General features: G+C 34.7%; 1 protein-coding gene across 3 annotated transcripts in view; it reads right to left on the bottom strand.

The window, feature by feature from the left end:
• LOC144962766 (dynein axonemal heavy chain 6-like) overlaps positions 1-19,886 on the bottom strand; it is an 88,063-nt gene that overhangs the window by 39,342 nt on the left and 28,835 nt on the right. For all 3 annotated transcript variants that reach the window (XM_078896004.1, XM_078896006.1, XM_078896005.1), the window contains 23 exons: positions 19,716-19,834; positions 18,853-18,927; positions 18,394-18,481; positions 17,577-17,827; positions 16,174-16,405; positions 15,873-15,926; positions 15,108-15,322; positions 14,514-14,780; positions 14,014-14,191; positions 13,355-13,603; positions 11,181-11,444; positions 10,317-10,526; positions 9,300-9,422; positions 8,683-8,938; positions 8,138-8,336; positions 7,575-7,822; positions 7,094-7,228; positions 5,823-5,960; positions 4,842-5,048; positions 2,682-2,821; positions 2,290-2,418; positions 1,551-1,639; positions 1,015-1,234 (listed from right to left, as the gene is read on the bottom strand). In XM_078896004.1, coding sequence (XP_078752130.1) covers positions 1,015-1,234; positions 1,551-1,639; positions 2,290-2,418; positions 2,682-2,821; positions 4,842-5,048; positions 5,823-5,960; positions 7,094-7,228; positions 7,575-7,822; positions 8,138-8,336; positions 8,683-8,938; positions 9,300-9,422; positions 10,317-10,526; positions 11,181-11,444; positions 13,355-13,603; positions 14,014-14,191; positions 14,514-14,780; positions 15,108-15,322; positions 15,873-15,926; positions 16,174-16,405; positions 17,577-17,827; positions 18,394-18,481; positions 18,853-18,927; positions 19,716-19,834 — 4,086 coding nt within the window. The remainder of the gene's footprint in view (positions 1-1,014; positions 1,235-1,550; positions 1,640-2,289; positions 2,419-2,681; positions 2,822-4,841; positions 5,049-5,822; positions 5,961-7,093; positions 7,229-7,574; positions 7,823-8,137; positions 8,337-8,682; positions 8,939-9,299; positions 9,423-10,316; positions 10,527-11,180; positions 11,445-13,354; positions 13,604-14,013; positions 14,192-14,513; positions 14,781-15,107; positions 15,323-15,872; positions 15,927-16,173; positions 16,406-17,576; positions 17,828-18,393; positions 18,482-18,852; positions 18,928-19,715; positions 19,835-19,886) is intronic.

Below are 19,886 nucleotides of genomic sequence, written 5' to 3'. Positions count from 1 at the left end.
AATGTATAATTCTGGATGCAATCTACTTTGTCAAAGCCGCATGGGAGCAGGTAAAGACAGAGACTATTGTTAAGTGAGTGCTTTATCAAAGCAGTGTTCAAATACAGTGACAACCAACAGCCATGTGAAATCAACGATGTTATTCCCATTCCACACAACTTTTCAGCAGAAGCATTCAATCGATTTGTTATGTTACAATGGACAACAATGTACCCATCAGCGGTGAGCTGACATCTCAGGAGCTACTGGACTCCATTCAGTAACACAAAAGACAACGCCTAGATAATGAAGCTGAGGATGAATCATCGGATTGGAAAACACCACCCCTGACAACACTTGATATGGTGGACAATCTGAACTGCTTCATCCAAAAAGAATACTTGACAGATATCTACCAACATTGGCAAAATTGGAGACAAGGGTTTATAAACAGCTTATACAGAATAGATGAATAGATAGCAATCAACACTTCACGATTACTATTCTTACAAACAATAATGTCATGGTTTGTTGTCGATAAAACATGAAAAAGAATCCACACCACCATCCCCTAACCCCCACCCCCCAAAAAAAGAAGAAATATAGAAAAAAAAACAACAACAAAAAACAAAACAAAACAAAACAAAAAAAAAAATAAAGAAAAAAAAATTGGAACAAAACCTTCCAAGGTCATGTCTTTAACATAGAAAACTCAGAAGGGAAGGTCCTACTTGAATGACACATGACAGCTGGTGCTTAGATGCTATTTTTAGCTTCTCCACTTAATCAACACACTAACCCGAATTTCCCGGGGTGTGTGATTAGGCAGAGTTGACTGTATCTTGATAGACAAAACTTCAAAAGTCAGAACACTGATTTTTTCTAAACGACAGCAAAACTATTGTTGATAATATATTGTATAAATAAGTTATCTTTTGTAAACAAAGTCTTGTGTTTCAATGTTCATTGAATATATCATATAAGGGTCTGGTAATAGAGGAAATTAATATATACAAAAATATTTCGAGATATTACCTTAGATAAATCTCTGATGTTAAAAGTGTAATGTGATTTCGCAGGTGTAGGAAGCATGACCAAACACATTGAATAGTAGACAGCAATGCTGGCAGACACCAAGGGGAAAAGGCAATCGGCAACTTCTGGCATGAACTCTCCATCTTGTAAAAATCGTCCAAGCTGTACTTGATAAATGTGTTGTAGTGACTTGGTTGACGGTTGTGGTATAGTAAATAAACTGAAATAAAAAAGAAAACATTATGTGTATGAGGAATATGATTGTCAGAACAATTTAAAACCAACTTCTCTTTGTTTACCTTATCCTTCCCCAAGTTGACATCATACACTCTATTAATTAAGTAAAAAGTCTTTACTCTTATTTTAAATGGCGCATTTAATACTCCCCCCCCCCCCACCAACCCCCAACAAATAATCAATAAATGTAAGCTGATTGGAGAAACCTGTAAACACACTAATGTACAAGAGATAAATATTGTCAATGCATTTAAACAACATTTATATAAATGAGATTAATTGTGATAAATTTTAATTACCAGAAATGTTTCAGCAGACGTGGAGTAGTTGCATTCCTGCCACCTCCAGGAGGAGCACATCCAGCCACCAAAGTCACATCAAGTATGTCCTGTTGGTAGAATATTTTATCAATAGAGACAACACTGTTATCAAAAATATAGATTGTAACCACTATTGTTATCATCATCTCTTTAGCACTTTATAACAATAGTTGCGGTAAAATTATCAACTGTTTACTGATCCACAATAAAAAAGATTGGGGACCGCTGTAGTACAATATTTATTTCCGCTGGTCGACAACATGTATTTAACATATGGGTAAATATGTGCAACCTTTTTAGGCACAAGCATTTTTATTTTCAAAGACTGACGTTTGGGTTAAAAATATTTATGAAAAAATTCTAGAGGCTTTACTGCTGTTGATGTCTCAACATTGCAATATGTAATATAGAATAATGAATTTATATAGCACGCAAAATCCACAAAGTGCTCTAAGGTGCGTGCTACACATACAAAGTAAATGGGTAACACAAAACATGGGTTTGAACTCTGGACCTTCCACTAAGGATTAAAACAAGCTATGCATTAAAACAACAAAAATGACTGCATTGTTCAATGGTACTTGATTTATATCATGCATTAGCTCGATTTATTAACTAGACGATTCTCTCCTGATCACAAATTTTAGTAAAGGAGATAAAATATATCATTCCCATAATATTATTGAAAATACATTATATTTTCATCTTTGTAACTTACCTTCCAGACAAGTTTTTTGGTGTCATAAAATCCACCCAGTTCCAAGAACTGCCTCAGTAACTCTAGAGGAGGTTGTGCTCCATAATCGTCAGGTGCTGGCATGTTAAGATCATCGACAAACACCAAGACCTGCATTAAAAAACCTTATGTTTAACCTTTTGAAAACAGAAGAGCAGAAATCAAGTTGAAAAACAAGCTAGGTCTGGTATTTAGCAAATCTAAATGAAGCGAGCTTTTACATAATTTTATTTGTACGATTTTAATCTGAGCTATACATTTTTATCAGTTTCATTCGTAATCAAATAATCGGGGGAAAAAATTGCCTCACGCATTACTTTGTTTGGTATTGTAGTTTGTTAGTCATTAAAAGTAGTTGAATTGAAGAAAAGTACCCTTCTGCCTTTGGGAGCCCCCATTGATGTTCTTGACTTTTTGATAAGCTTCAGCATGATTTGAGCCTGAAGTCTCTTAGAGTCAGTCTGGGCACTGCACTGGATCATGGAACTAGTGACTCCTGCCGCTTTGCCTTTGGCTGTAGAGATTTAAGAGAAAAAAACAGTTGGTAATCTACACATAAAAATATGTTATCGCTTTACTCTTATATTTTACTTCTATTATTACTATTACTATTATGTAATTTTATTACATAAAAGCAGCAGGAAGTTGTATCCAAAACAAACAAGGGGAACTGCTATTTGAAGAACAACATATAGAAAGCCGATGGGTAGAATACATAGGCGAACTGTACAATGATCCAAATAGAAATGAACCACCACTGAAATTCAAAGAACCATTAAGCGGACCAAACATCACCAAAAGTGAAATTGAACATGCCATGGAACGAATGAGGGATGGTAAAGCAACAGGCCCTGATGAAATATCTGAAGAGGTATTAAAAAGCCTAGGAGATCTAGCAATTGATGAACTTCACATATTATTCAACAATATATACAATACTGGGAAAATTCCAGAAGATCTCTGTAACTCTATTTTCATAGCAATACCAAAGAAAGCAGGTGCAGTCAGATGCGAAAATTTTAGAACTATAAGTTTAATAAGCCACATCAACAAAATACTGTTGCGTATAATTATCAACAGGCTAAGGAATAAGATTAACCCCGAAATCGCAGAAGAACAATATGGATTCCAACCTGACAGAGGGACAAGGAACGCAATATACCTCCTCCGTGTTTTAAGTGAAAGAGCTATACAGGTTCAGACCCCACTATACCTCTGTTTTGTCGACTACAAAAAAGCTTTTGATAGAGTACGCCACGAAGAAATACTAAAACAACTGCACTCCATTGGCGCTGATGAGAAAGACCTCAGACTCATGCAAACATTATACTACACCCAGCAGGCATCTATCAAAATCGGAAACTCTACAGGAAATTCCATTCCTATTAAGAAAGGAGTCCGTCAAGGGTGTGTTGCCTCACCAGATCTGTTTAATCTATACCAAGAAACAATCATGAGGGGCATAAATAATATGGAGGGAATAAAAGTGGGAGGTCACAACATAAATAATATAAGATACGCAGACGATACGGTACTCATTGCAACATCAGAAATCCAACTTCAAAAGATTGTTGACAAAGTGGTAGTAGATAGTGAAGCCAAGGGAATGGAAGTGAATATCACCAAAACGGAATGCATGGTAATACAGAAAAACCCCGAAAACAACAACACCTGCAATATAACGATTCACGGCGAGCAACTTACCAACGTAGAAAGTTTTAAATACCTAGGTTCAATAGTGACAACAGATGGAAGATGTAACCGAGACATACGAGCAAGAATAACTCAAGCCAAACAGGCCTTCATGGACCTGGGAAACATTTTGAAAAACAAACAGATGTCGTTCGGGATTAGATTCCGAGTCTTGAAGTGCTACGTGTGGCCAATCTTGTTATACGGATGCGAAAGCTGGACTACAAATGCAGAAACACAAAAGAACATTGAAGCTTTTGAAATGTGGTGCTTGAGAAGGATGCAGAGAATATCGTATACTGCACACAAAACGAACGAAGAAGTGCTAAAACAAACATACCAACAAAGGAAACTAATGCCCTTAATAGTGGATCGACAACTATCCTTTTTCGGACACATAGTAAGGAAAGATAAGAATGAATACCTGGCAAGTTGTGGAAAAATACCTGGTAAACGCGCCCGGGGGAGACAAAGAAAAACACTCATAGACCAACTGAAGGGCTTCACCAGCCTAACAATCCAAGAGCTGTTTGAAAAGGCAAGAGACAGGGAGGAATGGAGAGAGATAATTCATGCAGTATCCGAAGCCTGGACCAGGCATGGAACCTAGAAGAAGAAGAAGAGAATTTTATTAAATCAACCCCTCAATTCTACTTGTCAAGAAATAATTATTTCTGATTCAATGTACCCATGCAACATATCTGGAATAAATGAGTCAATCTACTCAAAACAGACTTTCCCTCTTTCGAATATAACGTTGTCGTAATATGCCACATTGCTGACATATAAAATAATTGAGCATGACAAACTATGAAAAGGGTCATAATGATCTTAAAACTTACGACCGAGCAATAAATCCAAAGTGTTGTCATCATCATGGTTGAATGAAGTCAGAGAACTGATGTTTTCCAGCAGACTGGACTGCTTTTCTGAATACTGCAACACAGCTCCAAGAACTGTTGATGTTTTCTCCATCGATGTACCTCCATCTTTCTCAAGTTCTCTCAGTATGTGATTAATGATGGCAGTTTTTCCAACACCAGATTCACCTGAATAAGATTTAAATTTATTAGATGATGGCTGTCTATAGCAAAACTAGTAATTAAAATAATCTTGTGTCATCTCCAAATAAATACAAACTTTTTAATTCACTAATGATACATATAACATCATCATATTACTTGAGAATTGGATTTTATTTTTCATCCATTCCAATCAAACATGAATGACTCTCTCTCTCTCTCTCTCTCTCTCTCTCTCTCTCTCTCTCTCTCTCTCTCTCTCTCTTTCTCTCTCTCTATCTCTCTCTTTCTCTCTCTCATTCTCCCTCATGTCTCTCCTACTCTCTCTATCTCACACACGAACTCTCTCTCTCTCTCTCTCTCTCTCTCTCTCTCTCTCTCTCTCTCTCTCTCTCTCTCTCTCTCTCTTTCTTTCTTTCTTTCTCTCTCTCATTCTCCCTCATGTCTCTCCTACTCTCTCTATCTCACACACAAACTCTCTCTCTCTCTCTCTCTCTCTCTCTCTCTCTCTCTCTTCTCTCTTCTCCCTATGTCTCTCTCCTACACTCTCACAAACACACACACACTCACACGCTCTCTCTCTCTCTCTCTCTCTCTCTCTCTCTCTCTCTCTCTCTCTCTCTCTCTCTCTCTCTCTCTCTATCCGTTCAACAAAACACAACAAAGGTTGAACATGTCATCAACTGTCGATTGTCATAAATTATCAAATTCAACATTCACAAATAAACTAAAACAAAATAAACTTTTTAAAAATGAATCGTTTTACATCATTGATTTGCTTGTATTAATTAGATGTTTCACCTGTCAATAGTACTGGGTGTTTGTTGAGCAGCATGAGACTTGCAAGGAATGAAAATCGAACAATATCTACGGTAGGAATGATTTCTGCTTCCTTCATCTCTAATCTTTTCTTGTCTGAAGAAACACCTAAGGATTCACCTGTATGTATAAAAATTATTATAATTGAAATATACAGCTTTTTCGAATTAAAGGAAGAATGATTATGACATTAAAAACGACATAACAATAATTTTGTTTGACTAAATGAACTTCTTGCGTCACAATTGAGAAAGAGTTTGACTTGGCAACGCATCCAAAATATTCTGGAAAATAATTATTATGTCGAGTTATAAGACGAAAATAAGATGAACTAGTACATTCATTTTCATTGATGTGTTGTGTGGCTAGTACCATAGTGTAGATCCCAAATCTATTACATGCCACAATTTCAGACATTTCTTAGTTCCATGCAGGAAAGAGATTATTTATAACATTGTGGTTAGCATACTAAAGTGGCGGTTAAATTTTTAATAGTAAATTAAATTCAGAAAACTTTTGATATTCAGATAAAGATGTATTAAGTTAAAATTAACATGGATCTGGAGTTTGCTCTGGTTTATATAGCATGAAACAGACAATTACAATTGCTTACTATCCTTTTGATAGGATACTAGTCTATCGCAAAGTACAATATGCCAGATCTAACAGACCCAACGACTGAATCACTTCTGGGTGGACAGGGGGTCAGAAAAAAAAATCATGACTTCAACCGAGTTAATCTCAGTCCCTTTGTGCATGAAGCGAGTGCTCTATCTCCTTGAGCTATAGGTATAACACACCCCCACCCCACCCCCTCAAATAAAAGCAAATAAACTTCTTTTTATGTCTAAGATTTTGTGATTTACAATTTTGATGCCAAATTTTTATAATTCCATTGCTGTTTAGACACAACATTCTAGTATGATTCGTGACATCTCAAAAACAGCAGTATTATTCAATGATGTCATAATGTTGTTTTGAAGATGAAAATATACTGCTTAGCTTAACTTTGTCATGTTTGCAAATTAAAAATTAGAGAGAAAATTTCCGCTTAAATACAGATAGATAGAAATCAATAAGGAGTAGCATACGAGAATAATCTTTTGTTTTTGGTTGTATTTTTCTCTGAGTTTTTTTTTTGTTGGTTGTTTTTTTTTTTTGGGGGGGGGGGGGGGGGGTTGGCCTATTTCATAAACATCTTTTCAGTTTGTTGACCGGGTTTTAAAAGTAAGTAAAAATTTAATGAGACACACCTATGGTAATGACAGCCCCCTTTTCAATCAGAGACTTAGTGCTGGGTATGAGAGCATCCCATGGTATGAAACCTCCTCCCTCCATATCCACAAAATAGCCGTAAATGCTTCTGTTTCCTGCAGGAAGTCGGACACCTGGAAGTAAACAATAGTCATACGATCATTGTTAAAACACAATCAAGAACTAATATTCAGCTATTTATATTAATTATGCAATTAAGCATTTCAAAATATTGAAACGATTAGATTATGAAAATTGTCTAGTAGTTGGGGATAAGGGAAATGAAGCAATTAAATTTAAACTAAAAATTAATACCAAAGATTCAAAAGGTTTGTTTTATTTTAGACATTTGCCTATACCACTATCCACCTCATTAGTAAATATTAATTCAAAAATACATATCTATGAGAATACTGAGATGTGAATTGGGTATTAAATTCAATGTCCAGAAAGGAAAAGGAAAGGAAATAAATATCTTACCCAAAGGTGGTTCAACATCAAAAAGTTCTCTGGCAAAATTGTCAAACTCATTATTGACATCCAATCTTTCTGCTGCACCAGCCCCAATACGTTTGACACTGCTGTCGTCTTCTTCCATAAACTCTCGCCTTTTCAAAACACCTCCAATACTCCATGTGTAAGCAAACACAAATAGTTTTCCGAGTAGGTTGGTAAGTTGTGTTGGGTACTTTTCCAGAAAATACATCTTCTTGTCTGGTGTTCCACGACTAGAGATAAATTTAATGTTTCATTTTATTAATAGATTTCCAAATATTTAAATAAACAATCTGTGACAAAAAGTAATGTTGCATAAATATATCAGTGTGATAATCTCGTTTACGAAAGGTTGAATTCAAGATTTACAATTTAGAAAATTTATATTTCTTCAACAACAAAAGACCTCTGTTGGGAAAAATCAACGATCCCATTCTCTGACAGACATTGTGTGATTAAGAAATATCGATTACTTGAGAGAAATACAATTATTTTAGCTATTTTCTTTATTAGATAAATTTGAGCAGAAAATTCAATATAAAAATTACCTTTTGCCTTTCCCCATAAAATCATCACCAAGATCATCATCTTTCTCTTTGACTTTGACCATGCGTTTGGTGTGTCTGCGTTTGAGTTTGGAAGCTCTACTTCCAGTTCCTGTCCTTGAAGAGCTCCTGCTTGAGGATCTTGTCTCCTCTCCATTTTTGATATTTGACGGAGGCAAATCTTTTTCCTTATCATCATAGTCTGAAATTTAAAAAATACATTATAACTTCTTAGTCAACTGTGGCATGTCAGCTACACTTGAATTATGACATGCGTTGTTTAATTCAACTAAATTATAACCTTGTAAAAGAAATTGTATCACACAATTAAAAAAAAAAACATTATGGTCTCTATTTATGTTTCAGTTACTGTTCAGGTAAATACAAGATAGAATTTCAAATATAATTTTAATTTATTTATAGTGTAGTGCTATAAACAGTTGCATTATAATTTGTTAAATTTCACACACTGTCGATTTAAATGAAAAAATTGTGCAAGAATTTCATTTTAAAATATTGCTAATACGATTGTGAAAAATAATTTCTACCAGGTGCTCCAAATCCTCCGTGAGATCCTATGAAGTCAATGTAAGCAGATAGGATATGACAAAGAGTGGAGACAATGCTAAGATTAGGTGCCTGGACAGCCTGGTGTTCTTTGAACTTTGACAGAAAAGCCAGACCCTTGTCAACACTAGCTTCAAACATGGCATTGAGGAAGGTCTTGCCAGACTCGGGCATGTCTCTGGGCAGACGATTTAGCCATGTTTTTACAGTAGGTTTCCATCCGAGATCAACAGGGTCCTGTGAGGATTATATTTAATCAAATATGCAGAATAGTTATATTTGATATTACATATCAGATTAAATAATCGAATAAAATTGTCAATCAAATTAGACTATAAAAATTACTTTAAATCAAATTTAGGGAAAATTGAAAAAATCGTTCAAAATATTCATGACCCAGTGCATCATAAGTAACAGTAAAAAATATGCCTTGTCATTAAAAAGGAAAAAAAAATGCCGAATTCTTCAATTTTAAAATTTTACAAATTTCTTCAAGCGTTAAAGGCAAGAAAAAGATATATTGGGTTGTAATGGTACAATTATTCTTTAAGCAAATAACACAGAATTAATATTTGATGGGGGAAAATAGTCAATTTACCATATAAACCATGGCACACCGACTGACTGTAGCAGGGCTAGCCTTTGACAGATTGTCTACTTCAAATAGAAGTCTCATTCCTGGAGCCAAAGAGATTCTCTCACCACTAGCTAAACATAGAACCTAGAAAAGAATGATATGAGAACACATAGGTTTTTTAGATCTGTATATACAAATGTTTCCATGTAAAATGTCCAACCATATTTTTGATGGACTGGAAAAACAAAAGGTGTGTTGAAAGAAAAAAAAGCCTCTAAAACATAGCAACACAATTTAAGAAGACCGATTAACTAAAGCTATGTGCTTTATTTGTTTTTCATACTTGAGCTAATTTTCATTGATTTGCAACTTAAAGCTCTAGTAAAGTAGCAGTGGATTGTAAAATATTCGGGGAAAAAATTTAATGCAAAAGATTCAAATCCAGAAAAAAAAAATAAAAGTAACATCTAACTCCTCATAAATCAGCAAATGTAAACACTTAAACAGGCCATTATTAATGACTCAGCAATAACGTACAAACTTTAACAAGGAGATTTACCATTTGAATCACCTTGTATAACTTTTTGTATCGCATTTATGGTTGGAAAAGTGATTTTGTATGAGTTTGATATTCTTTTTGTTTGCTATTTCTTTTCAATATCTTTGCTTAGCATGAATATGATAATAATTCAATTATTCTTTCAGAGCTTCGATAAATGGCTTTTATCATATGATTTAAATGACGATTATGATAATGATGATGATGACGACGACGATGATGATGAAATTAATGATGATAACGATGATGATGATGATGATGATGATGATGATGATGATGATGATGATGATGATGATGATGATGATGATGATGATGATGATGATGATATTATTAATATTTATTCTTATCGAAATTATTTAAATGTTAGGTTTTGATTTTTTTTTTTTTTTTTTGGTATTGTTTTTTTTTTTTTTTGGCCGGGGGGGGGGGGGGTTGGATAAAATACGTAATACCCAATCAGATAATGACAGTATTCTCACTTTAGAGTCATCTAGGACAGTGTTGAGATTCTCCACCCACATGGTGTCAACAGGTCCATCAAGGATAAGCCATCTCCAGTCTGTTATGTTACTGCTCTCCTTGTCTTCCTCATCGGTAGGATGTGTATCCATGTGGTGGTCTTGAACAGAAGGAGTGGCAGTGTCCATTTCCGTTCCCATTTGGCTGGCAGTTCCAGTCTTTATAGTTTCCTGTTGTGTTAAAAGAAATTCATCAGATATTTTGTATTTTGCATAGCTCACATTCAACAGGGTCATTTTAATTAATGATTATGCTACAGATGACTATGCCTGACAAATATATTTTATCAAATGAAAGACATTACTCAGTTAAATAAAACGTTCAGCAATTATACATGAAAACCACAGTTGGAGAATAATATGGTCATAAGTAAATATAAGCACATTTATTAAGCATATTTCACAGTTTTACCATGCGCTTCATATTGATTCACTTATTCCCCAAGTTTGCCATATGGAAAAAAATTTAAAATTCTATGCTGTAAAAGTATCTTATTTAGGACTCCTCTTTGTCCTAAATCTTTTTTTAACATGCTACTACCTTCTGCCAGGTGTTCATTCATACTTAAATCAATTGGATTTGTGCATGTAAAGTGCCTTACCCAAAGACACAACACCGGGACTAGAGTTATGTAATTGTTGTCTATTATCCTGTCATTAATGATGGTCAATATTGCTTGACTTGGTAACAAGACGTGATACATGATTACTTGACTACCAATGCCACACTTCTAATATACTCATTGAAACCATTTAGTCATACACTTTAACATTATTATTTCAGATACTCAAATTAGAATGAATAATTAACATTGAAAAACGTACATATGTAGTGTGAGAAGCTGTGGACATGTCTGTCATGGATGACGTGGGCCTGTTGGACACTGGTGGTTTGAGTTCTTCCATCGCGCTGACTGTCGGTACCACATTGGAGGACAACTCTTTCGAGAATTTACGAGTAGCATTTGCAATGAGTCCATCTGACCACTCAAAAGTGTTTGGATCTGTTTCACCATAGAGTTCACCAAGTTTTACACATTTAGGGTTGACGGTGAAAGACTCTACACGTCCTTTCTTCCCTCTGCTTGCCTGAAAAGAATGTATTGACAATTTTTCAAGTGCACATACACACGTATATATGTACTTATACACATGCTCTCTCTCTCTCTCTCTCTCTCTCTCTCTCTCTCTCTCTCTCTCTCTCTCTCTCTCTCTCTCTCTCTTCTCTCTTCTCTCTCTTCCTCACACAGACACACACACACATACATACATACATACATACATACATACACACACACACACACACACTTACATACATACATACATATACATCATACATACATACATACATACATACATACATACATACATACATACATACATACATACATACATACATACATAACATACATACATACATACATACATACATACATACATACATACATACAACATACATACATACATACATACATACATACATACATACCATACATACATACATACATACATGTATACATACATACATACATACATACATACATACATACATACATACATACATACATACATACATACATACACAAACACAATTGTTAACTTGATTACCAACTAATATTCATTTTTTCAAAATTATTAAATCTTATCCCTAATTGTTATTTTTCCTCCAATTCTTATAGCACTGCATTAACCATCATTTTTTCTTCTCGCTACATAATGTCACTTCTCAATTCAATAAATAAAAAAGAAGCATAGTTTATATTGTCCTGATGTTAATTCTTTGGAATGACACCGTTGGTGAAGTTTCAACAACCCATGTGATTGTGAAATATTATGTCATTCATCTATCCATGAGTAATAATTGATATTTTGAGATAGCATTGGATATAAAAAAAGTAGTCCTTCAGAGCTAATAGCCCATGGAATAGGAGTTTATCACGGTTTCTAAACCGTTCTGTATAGTTGAATCTTTAAGAGAGGACCAGTCTTACTTCACTTTTGATTCAAGGTGATACATTAGCCCCCTATCTCTATGCAATTGTCTTGGACTATGTGATGAGAAAGACCTACGCTGGCACGGAGAATGAGCTGGGCTTCACGCTGCATAGACAAAGAAGTAGGCGCAATCCAGCTATGATTGTCACGGATCTAGATTTCGCAGATGATCTGGCTCTACTGAACGAGGAGATGGACCAGGCACAAGAAGTCCTCAACAGACTTGAAACTGCGGCTGAACGAGTAGGACTATGCTGTAATGCTAAGAAGACAGTATTCCAAACCTACAACCAAGAAATGCCAATTAGCATACAAGCAAAGAATGGAGAATGGTTGAAGGAAGTTGACAACTTCAAGTACCTAGGAGGTTGGACCCAAAGCAGTTCCTCTGATATTTCTGTCAGAAAAGCATTGGCTTGGAGTGCCTGTCACAAACTCAGGAAAATCTGGAGTTCAAACCTACAGAGGGAAATAAAGAAGAGACTGTTCCTGGCAACAGTAGAGTCAGTGCTTCTATATGGAGCAGCGACATGGACTCTTACAAAAGCCCTGGAGAAGCAACTGGACGGCTGCTACACCCGTATGCTGAGGATGGCCCTCAATGTAAGTTGGAAAGAGCACATAACAAATGAAGAGCTCTACAATGACTTCCCCCCAGTGACCTCGAAGATCCAAAAGAGAAGATTGAGACTTGCGGGGCACTGCTGGAGACACAAGGAAGAGATTGCAAGCAGTCTTGTTCTATGGGAACCGCCTGAGCGAACCAGAAGCAGAGGCAGGCAGAATAAAACCTACATTGACTGTCTGCTAGATGACACAGGAATGGACAACACCCGGGAGCTGCGTACGCTTATGGAGGACAGGACAGAATGGCGAAGACTTGTGGCTCATGTTGGGCGCCCCAAGGGACGGCCTAAGTAAGTAAGTAAGTATGTAAACCGTGAAACTGACAATGGCAATTGCTTGCTACATTTGAATAGGATGCTATTATTGTATATACTCACATAGAAAACACTTTGTCTTTTGCCACCAACTTCTTGTTTGGGTGGATGGTCATGTTGAGGGTGCATCATAGGGAGAAGAATAAGAGCCTTTTGGAGGATATTACGTACTGTTGACTTCCCTCCTCCAGTTGGACCGACAAGCATGACACCATGTCTAACCATAATTTGGTTGTACAGTTGTTTCACTTTGTCAATTTGATTTGGCCAGTGTTGGAGACCATGGTCTCTGATGGACATGCTGATGGCTTTCTGGGAATACAAAGTAATGTATTAGAATGAATGGGATATGGTGCTGAGTGCTGACTAATTGGAATTCACAAGTCAATGGAAAATTATGTTAAGTTTTTCAAAATGAAAAATGCATTATACAATTTCAGCAGAATATACAAATGTTGCATAATGCTATAATTTCTTTTCAATGAGTAATGGCACTAAATTGTAATTATGTGTTCTTAAAATAAATACGGGGTGGACAGAAATAAATGCAATTCAGAGAAAAGTCAATTAAATCAGGAAATTTAAAGACGTAACAGTTAAAGAGTCATTTTATATGATTGACACTCATCTACAAGGTGCAAAACATTTTCATTTCCAGATATATTCTCCACAGGAAGAAAACAATGAATGACTATAATATAAAGAAAATAAAAATAATTTACCTCTAGACCACCTTGATCCTGGTCCGGTGGGACTATTCCAGGGAATAGATCGTCCAAAATGCTTTCGAACAACGGTACATCTTCCACTAAAAATTTGGGCATGTTGGCATCACGCAGGGAATGGATCAGGATGTGCGACTCCTCCTCCTCACTTATTTCTTTCATACGGTAAATGTCCCTGTAAAAAATAAAGTATTTTCAATGCTTTTCTAATTGGAAATAGTGTAAATATGTGATTTGAGCTTCAGACAAGCTGATTATTCTTTAAAATGTACAATACCAATCATTTAGCAAACTCGCTTACTACAGTCATAGATATGAAATGATCCATAATATTTTTCAAAATCTAAAAAAGTGAAAACTATTTTATGTAGATACTGTTTCTAGTTATTTTTTTTTCAAATACACCACCATTAAATTTTAAAACTAAAATGCCAAATGCAACACCTTATTGAAAAATGTTCCAAACGACGGATAATCTACATGTCAATTGTTCTTACTTTTGCAAAACTGCCCTTCTCTCATGGCCAGCCATAACGAGGACTGATTTGATAGCACGCATTCCAAAATCATAATGGTCCTGCTGAGATAACTGTTTGCTTGCCAACTGATACAGGTTGACAATTTTGTGAGAGAGCGATTTGGCTGCTGTGAAACCCTCCGAGAAAAGCATGATTTCTGCAATCAGGGTGTAGTCGGGAACCATCATGGCAACAGGTCTAAACAAATATTTCAAGTTGTCTGGTAATTCAACACGACCAGCATAGCTGTGGGAAAAGGGTGGAAAGGAGAACAATGAGAAATCAATAATGAAATAGTATCATAATCTATAAATAAAAGTGTACCAAAGTCCCCCTCTTCTTCACCCCCATCTTTTTTTTCGTCCTTCTTATCCTCATCCTTTATATATCTTCTTCAACATAATCATCATCATCATCGTCATCATCATCATCATCATCATCATCATCATCATCATCATAATCATTCACCATTGTCATTAGATGAGGGATTGTAATATTCATGCAACATAAACAATGATAATCTGATATTAAGAGTTTCAGTTGTCATATTACTTTAAAAATCATTACACTTACGTTGGGTTCATGGTGATGAAATATCCACAAGAAGGGTTGAGTTTGATATCCCTGCCTTCAAACATAAACCTTAAAGATTGAGAATCCTTGGCCGACTTAATAGTATGTATCTGCATGGCCACCACTGACAGCACCTCTACATCAATACGGTTGAACTCATCAAAACAGCACCATGAGCCAGATTGAGCCAAACCAGAGAAGAACTTGCCCAGCATCTACGAATTATTGTGCATGAAATATTAAGTGTTTGCAATTATTGTCAGACGTATATATGTTAAATATAAAATACTATCATCAGTAATTAGAAGTTTACAACTATAATTTACAATATATTATATGAGAAAAGGGGGCCCGGTCCTGATATCTCCGTTGGTAAGAGCGCTTGCTTCATAAACAAAGGGACTGAGATCAATCTTGGGTGCAGCCTAGATTTTTTTTCTCTCACTGTCCATGCAGTAGTGATTGGGTGGCTGGGTCTGTTAGATCTGGCGGGAAGTACTTTGTGATAGACAAGCATCCTATCCAAAGAATAGCAAGCAATTGCTATAGTCCATTTCATGCCATAGAAACTAAGATAAACCCCAACTCCATGGGCCTAATGGCTTTGAAGGACTACTTTTTTATAAGGGAGTAGAGTCAAACATGAACCCAGGGTAGAAATTTAAATCGTTAAAATTGTTCTCTCGTTAAGCATTTATTGATTTTTTTTTTCAAATGTATTATCCAAAATATCATTGAGAATAAAGTAATGTCTTAGATACGTACTTTATAATCTAAGCCCTCTGAGCAGTTGAAAACCACACACTGTTTGCCCATTGCCTGTGAACAATAAAATAGAATATAGATACTATCGCAAAAAAGCATTAGAATTGTATTCAAATACAATTTTATCTCGTATGTAGATTTTACAATGAAGATGCGTTGATTTACATAAAATTAAGTCTCTACCGTATCAATAGTTTAAGATTAAATTTTTTTAAAAATAAGCTTTTATATAGTGCAATACCCACTACATATGCTCAAAGTACTTTACAAGGGATAAATCAATAACCAATTGAATACAAACCTTGGCCAAATCTTTGACAGTTTCTGTTTTACCAGTTCCAGCAGGTCCGGCTGGAGAACCCCCGAGATGAAGGTTGAGAGCACCAGTCAATGTCAAGTAGCATCGATCCGTCAAAGGGGTCACCACTAACCTGGTGGAACAGCCGAGGTATTCATAGCCATATTGGAAAGACGCATTGCTTTGAAGCACCTGACAATTGTTTGTGGTTTCATCCCACTCATAACGCAATTGTCTGTAGAAAAAAAATGAATAAGTTGTTTAAAGCATGTGTTAAGATACGAGAATTGTTCTAGTTTATAATTTACCAGAAAGGATCTAATGACATTAACAAAAATGATCAACATGTCATAAAAAAATTAAAAAATAAAGCCAAAAATGAAAATTTCTTTATGCAATTATTATGTCTTTTCAATCAAGTTCTTTAAAGAAGAAAATTTCAAGTGTCGAGTATTGGTAAACTTTGCTTGGCGGTACAAAGTGTTTTTTCAATTCAATTCAAAATGGATTTAATGTCGGATCATACTGCATATTATTTAGAGTCCATAGGAGTATTAGCAAATAAATAGAAGAAGAAGAAATGAATATTAGATCTATGGATCTTTTTCCGACATATAAACAATAGATAAATAACAAATAATCAAAACAAAACATCAACACTGGCAGCGTAGTTTTTTGTTATCTAAATATTCTTCCCAGTCTTCTAAAAGTTTAAGCAGAACAGTTTGGCAGCCATTATTTTTTTTTCTAAAGGCACAAAAAATGCTTAAAGACTGAAAAGAAGCTACATTTTTTTAATCAGAGAAATTAAACTTGATCAATTGCTGGAATTGGGTATGTGCCTCAAATAAATTCATCAATATTTGGTCAACAAGAAATGAATTTAAAATGATATATTTCAATAAACCCTCCAAGTAACTAGATAAAAAACATAGGACGATTATTGGTGTTTCATTGTGAATAGTTCATCCAAACTTTACAAAATAAGACTTGACTATTTGTTACACAATGTCAATGCGTATAAAGTTTTAAACTCAGTGTTTTCATATCTTGTCTTCAAAATACAGACCAGTAAACACTGTTGGCCTATAAAACAAAAATTGCTACATAACTTCCTTGTAATAATAAATCATATCCTGCTCTTTAACTAGTTAACTGCCATAATCTGGAAAGAAATATATCTTTAAAAAGTTGGCCAGAAAACACGTCCTACAAATATTGATCGATTTAAATGACCCTCATCTTGGCAAAAACTCACAAACCTGAAACCACACGAGGTCCCAGGTTCGAGAGTTTTTGCCAAGATGAGGGTTATTTAAATCGATCGATATTTGAAAGACGAGTTTACTGGCCAAATTTTTTAATCGCTGTTTTTCCAGAGTACGGCAGTTAACTGATAAAATAACCTTTTCCATTCAAAGTCCTCTCTCTTCCTGACTTTATTGAAAATCAGTTCTGTGATGATATCTCTATTGTGCACAGTGATTGTCAACAATGCCTCTACTGACATTCTCTGGTGACTCTGGAGTCGAGCAGAAGTAAAACTGGCGAGCTGATTCAGCAATTCAACAATGTTCTCAAAGGCCTGTTTCAAAGCAGTCTTGGCATCGTTTTGGTCTAATGCCTTGGTAACTTCTTTGTTAAACATAATTTGAACCTAAACATAACAAAACAAAACAAATATATTAAATTTTTATGAAATAATGATTTACATTGGAATTATTTTCTTAAACTAGTAACTGTGAGCTGTTATTATTTGCTTATCAATGACACGCAGTCGACATGTAATTTTTATTCTCCTAATAAGTTATCTGACTTGTTCATTGTGATAAAAGCGAAGTAAACAGCATCTTATCAAGTTCTATGTGTTATACAAAAAATTAAATTCACTGTCCAGTGCAAGACTGACAATTCAATAAATCAATAATTTAAGATGATGAGGTATTTTACATTTGCAGCAAACACAATTTACAACTTCCTGATATCCGACTTGACTAAAAGAGAATAGGATGATTCATAAATACATCATAATTTCCATAAACCATAAATCTTATTCTGGAAAGCATATATGGTAAAACCTATCCCACTATATTCCTCTGAGAAACGTTTACTATACAGATCTATTTCGAATGAAATCAATATAGAGCTGTAAAAACGATTTAACTGATATCAACAAATTAATAACAAATAATTCTTAAAAGTCAGCCACATTTTAACACTAACCACAGTGAGGACAACTTGTCCTGGATGCTTTGTCACCCACTCCTTCAAGCCTGTAGCCAGCCAATCAGCAAGACCAAGCTTCAAGTGCCTAGAAAGAATGAATCAAGTGACCTTAAATTGAATTTGGTATATGATTTGGAGGAATTTTTAAATCAATGAATAAAGAGCAGTCTGCCTAAGTTCCTTGATCATGAATAAAAAATTAAAATAAATTGTAAGTTTTCTTCGTTCTTGGTGACTTGTTATGAAGTTAAAAAAATATAGATAGCATTAATAATTTGAGTTGAATTATGATCTTAATGTCACAGTGGAAGCAATATTATCTCTTATTATTAACTAAAAGGAAAAAGAAAACACAAAATACTTATTTCCAACAATAACAACAATAATAATTGAAATAGAGCTGAAAGAGCTAAAATCATTTATTTTTGTGTTGGCATTGTCAAAATGTGTTCTTACTTTTTCACAGTTTCAAACATGCCCGCTTCCACGACCCCAAGCCATTGCTCTACTGCTCCTCTTGCCCTGACATTCCTGATGTAAATACAATTTAAAATGAGTCATTATCAAATAGATCACTTAATTAATATAAAATCAATTCATTGGTATAAACTTTAATGACATTTTAGCTATAATCCGGAGTAAGTTTCTAGCGAATGTTACATGGCATGTAAAATTATTATTTCAACTATTGTAAATGGTGTACAATAAGTGTAATGCACTGTCCTATGGTTCATCTGCATTCAGTCTCAAAATAGATCTACTTTAAATCTAAGTGTTTTAATATGTCAAAGTTTAGGCTAACTTTGTTCGCTATGTATTTGTCACAAGAAAATCAACATTCATGATAAAGCACAAATGACTATGGAATTTTGATCCAAATACTAATTTAGTCAAAACTGATTTATTTAGAGTTATCACACCTGACTTTCTGACCATTGACAGTGATCAAATAAAATGTTGGAAACCTTGAAACAATTATAGTTGAGAACAAATAAGAGTTCTTTTTTTTTTTTGAGAGGAAGGTTGTTTTATGTTGTTGTTTTTTTTTTGTTTTTTTTTTGTTTGTTTTGTTTTGTTTTTTGTTATATTTTGTTTGTTTTTGTTTGGGGCTTTTTTTCTTCCTTGTCAGTGGTTTATTTGGTTGATTAGAAGTGATGTAGAATGGCAATTATTAACAAAAAGTAAAGCAATTAAATTAAATTTCCAAAGTAATTGGTACTTCATAAGATATGAAAAGTTAAAGCAAAAATGTCTTCAGTAACCCAATAAAGATTTTAAAGGGCGAAAGTAAATTATTATATATAATTAAAACAACAAACCTTGGCATTACAATGACTTCTCTCTCAGCAGAGATGATGGATTTCACTGTTGGTGGCTGCCTTGGTAAAATGCGGATGTCCAAAGTTTTGATGTTTCCAAAACATTTGCCAAGATGGGGCTGTGGCCAATAATAATACACGTTTATGAACTATAAGCATTAGCAATAAAGG

Source organism: Berghia stephanieae, chromosome 1 (genome assembly GCF_034508935.2).
Source record: "Berghia stephanieae isolate SIO BIC M18660-M18661 chromosome 1, UCSD_Bste_1.3, whole genome shotgun sequence".
Lineage (NCBI taxonomy): Eukaryota > Metazoa > Mollusca > Gastropoda > Nudibranchia > Aeolidiidae > Berghia > Berghia stephanieae.
The sequence above is the reverse complement of the archived record's forward strand: the minus strand, read 5'-3'. Positions and strand labels throughout refer to the sequence as shown.